At 36.8% G+C, this 2,978-nt stretch overlaps 1 protein-coding gene across 1 annotated transcript in view; it reads left to right on the top strand.

Moving 5' to 3' along the window:
- The window catches only part of LOC112072914 (transient receptor potential cation channel subfamily M member 1-like), a 6,032-nt gene extending 3,861 nt beyond the window's left edge, over nt 1-2,171 (top strand). The window contains exon 4 of the mRNA XM_070439972.1: nt 2,097-2,171. Within this exon, the coding sequence (XP_070296073.1) occupies nt 2,097-2,171 (75 nt within the window). The remainder of the gene's footprint in view (nt 1-2,096) is intronic.
- The last annotated feature ends 807 nt before the right edge of the window (nt 2,172-2,978 follow it).

The raw sequence follows: 2,978 nt of genomic DNA, 5'->3' as shown, positions 1-2,978 counted from the left end.
CACTACCAATACGATATAGCAGGGTCAGTTATAATACCATACTATAAATACAGAGGTCAAGTTAATAACCAATACTGATATACAGGGTAGTTACATACCAGTACTACTTATACAAGGGTCGCGCAGTTTTAAATTACGCAATACTGCATATACAGGGTCCAGTTAATCACCATACTCATATACCAGGGAGTCGTTTAATACGCAATACGATGATACCAGGGTCAGTTAGTACCAAATACTAAATATACAAGGGTCAGTTAAACCATTAACTATGATACAGGGTCGCAGTAAAAAACATCTATAACTACTACAGGGTCAGTAATCCGATACTATACGGTCATACCATTACTATCATCTACAGGGTCAGTTAATACATACATATGAACCAGGAGTCAGTTAAGTACCAATAGCTATATAAACAGGGTGAGTTCAATACGCCATACTATATACAAGGCGATCAAGTTCATACCATTCTTATAGTACAACGGGTTCAGTTAATAACCATAGCTATATACAAGCGGTTCAGTTAATACCTATACTATTAAGACCGGGTCAGTTAATCTAACCATACTATATACAGGTCAGTGGTTCAGTCACTAATAGGCAGATACCATACTATACAGTTCAGAGTACCAACCGTATAATACACGCATTAGCCAGACTATACAGGGTCAGTTTTAATAACCATACTATATACAAGGGTCAAGGTTAAGTAGCATACTATATACAGGGTCAGTTAATAATCACTCATAACATCATATAGCCAAAGGTCAGTAACAGGGTCAGGTTATACCGCATACTATATACAGGGTCAGTTACCTTATAGCGCCAGTACTACAACATACTACAGGTCAGTTAAATAACCAATACTATATACAGGGTCAGTAATACCATACGATTATATCACAGGGTCAGTTTAATACCAACCTAATATACAGGCGTCAGTAGACATCTATAACGGAGTCAGTTACTGTATACGTCAGTACGGAGATTCCCTACTGATATACAGGTCAGTTAATACCATACTATATACCAGGTCAGTTAAGTACGCAACTATTGGGTAGATACAATACGCAGGTCAGTTAGTCCAGGACTATACTAAGGGTCTACAGGCAGTAAGCCAGTCTAGTACAGGGTCAGTTAATACCATACTAGTATACAGGGTCAGTTTATCACCATACTAATATACAGGGTCAGTTAGTAGCCATAGCTAGGTTTAACAGGGTCATATACCAGGGTCAGTTAAGTACCATCCATATACGGTAGTTAATACCAACATATACAGGTCAGTTATAACCATACGTGATTATACAGGGGTCAGTTCGGGTCAGTTAGTACCATAAGCTATATACAGGGTCAGTTAATACGCATACTTATATACAGGGGGTGACAAGTAATACGAGGTAGTTAATACCAACACTAATATACAGGGGTGCACGTTAATAGCCAATATATATCAGTGGTCAGTTCAACCCATTTGACAATACTAATACAGGGTCAGCTTAATACCATAACTAGTATAACGGGTCGAGTTAATACCACACTATATACAGGGGTCAGTTAATACGCACACTAATATATACAGGCGTCAAGTTAATACCAAATATAAATATCAGGGGTCAGTTGAATACCATAACCTAATGACAGGGTCAGTAATACGATCTAATAATCATGAATAGCCATACTTATTACAGGGTCAGTTAATACCACAGCAGGTCAATTATACCAGATAATATACAGGGTCAGTTAATACCTACTGTTACGCTAGTAAATACTACTTATACAGGGTCAGTTCTAATACCTACTTAATACGTATAATACCATTAAAACGGTATTAATCATTAAAAGAGCGCATTAATCACTATATACAGGTTCAGTTCCAATACCGTACTCAGATATACAGGGTCAGGACAGTACCAATACTATATAACAGGGTCAGTTAATAACCATACTATATAGATAACTGACCCTGTATATAGTATGGTACTAACTGACCCTGTATATAGTATGGTATTGAACTGACCCTGTATATAGTATGGTTGCTTACTTATTGTGTTCTTCGTATTTCTTCTTATTTATCATGTGTTTTCTTCTAGAAATATGTCATGGATTACTGCATTGTTGGGGTTCCAGTTTGCAAGAAAGGTATTTTACTGTACTTGTACATGTGACATTGAATCTTGAGATACAGGTGTCCTTCCTAACTCAGTTGCCGTAGAGGAAGGAAACCGTTCAGGAATTTCACCATGAGGCCAATGGTGACTTTAAAACAGTTACAGAGTTTAATGACTGTGATATGAGAAAACTGAGGTAGGGTCAGCAACATTGTAGTTACTCAACATTAATTACCTAATTGACAGAGTGAAAAGATGGAAGCCTGTACATCATTTTTTAAATTTAAAAACATGCATCATGTTTGCAACAAGGCACTAAAGTAATACTCTAAAGAAAATGTGGCAAAGAAATGAKTTTTTTGTCCAGAATACAAAGTGTTATGTTTGTGGAAATCCAATGCAAAACATTACCGAGTACCACACTRCATATTTTCATATATAGTGGTGGCTGCATCATGTTATGAGTATACTTGTAATTGATAAAGAACCGGGGAGTTTTACAAGATAAAATAAAAATAGGCATTGGAGCTAAACACAGGTAAAATCCTAAAGGAAAACCTGGTTCAGTCTGCTTTCCACCAGACACTGGGAGATGAATTCACCTTTCAGCATTACAATAACATTCAGCATTACAATAACCTAAAACAAAATGGCTAAATCTACACTGGAGTTGCTTATCAAGACGACAGTGAATGTTCCAGAGTGACTGAGTTACGGTGTTGACTTAAATCTACTTGAAAATCTATGGCAAGACCTGCAAATGGTTGTCTAGCAATGACAACAACCAACTTCACAGAGCTTAAAGATTTGTGAAAAGAATAATTGGCAAATGTTGCACAATCCATGTGTGCAAAGCTCTTAGAG

This window comes from Salvelinus sp. IW2-2015, unplaced genomic scaffold (assembly GCF_002910315.2).
Source record: "Salvelinus sp. IW2-2015 unplaced genomic scaffold, ASM291031v2 Un_scaffold2085, whole genome shotgun sequence".
NCBI classification, from domain to species: Eukaryota; Metazoa; Chordata; class Actinopteri; order Salmoniformes; family Salmonidae; genus Salvelinus; species Salvelinus sp. IW2-2015.
This window is presented reverse-complemented; position numbering and strand designations above follow the sequence as displayed.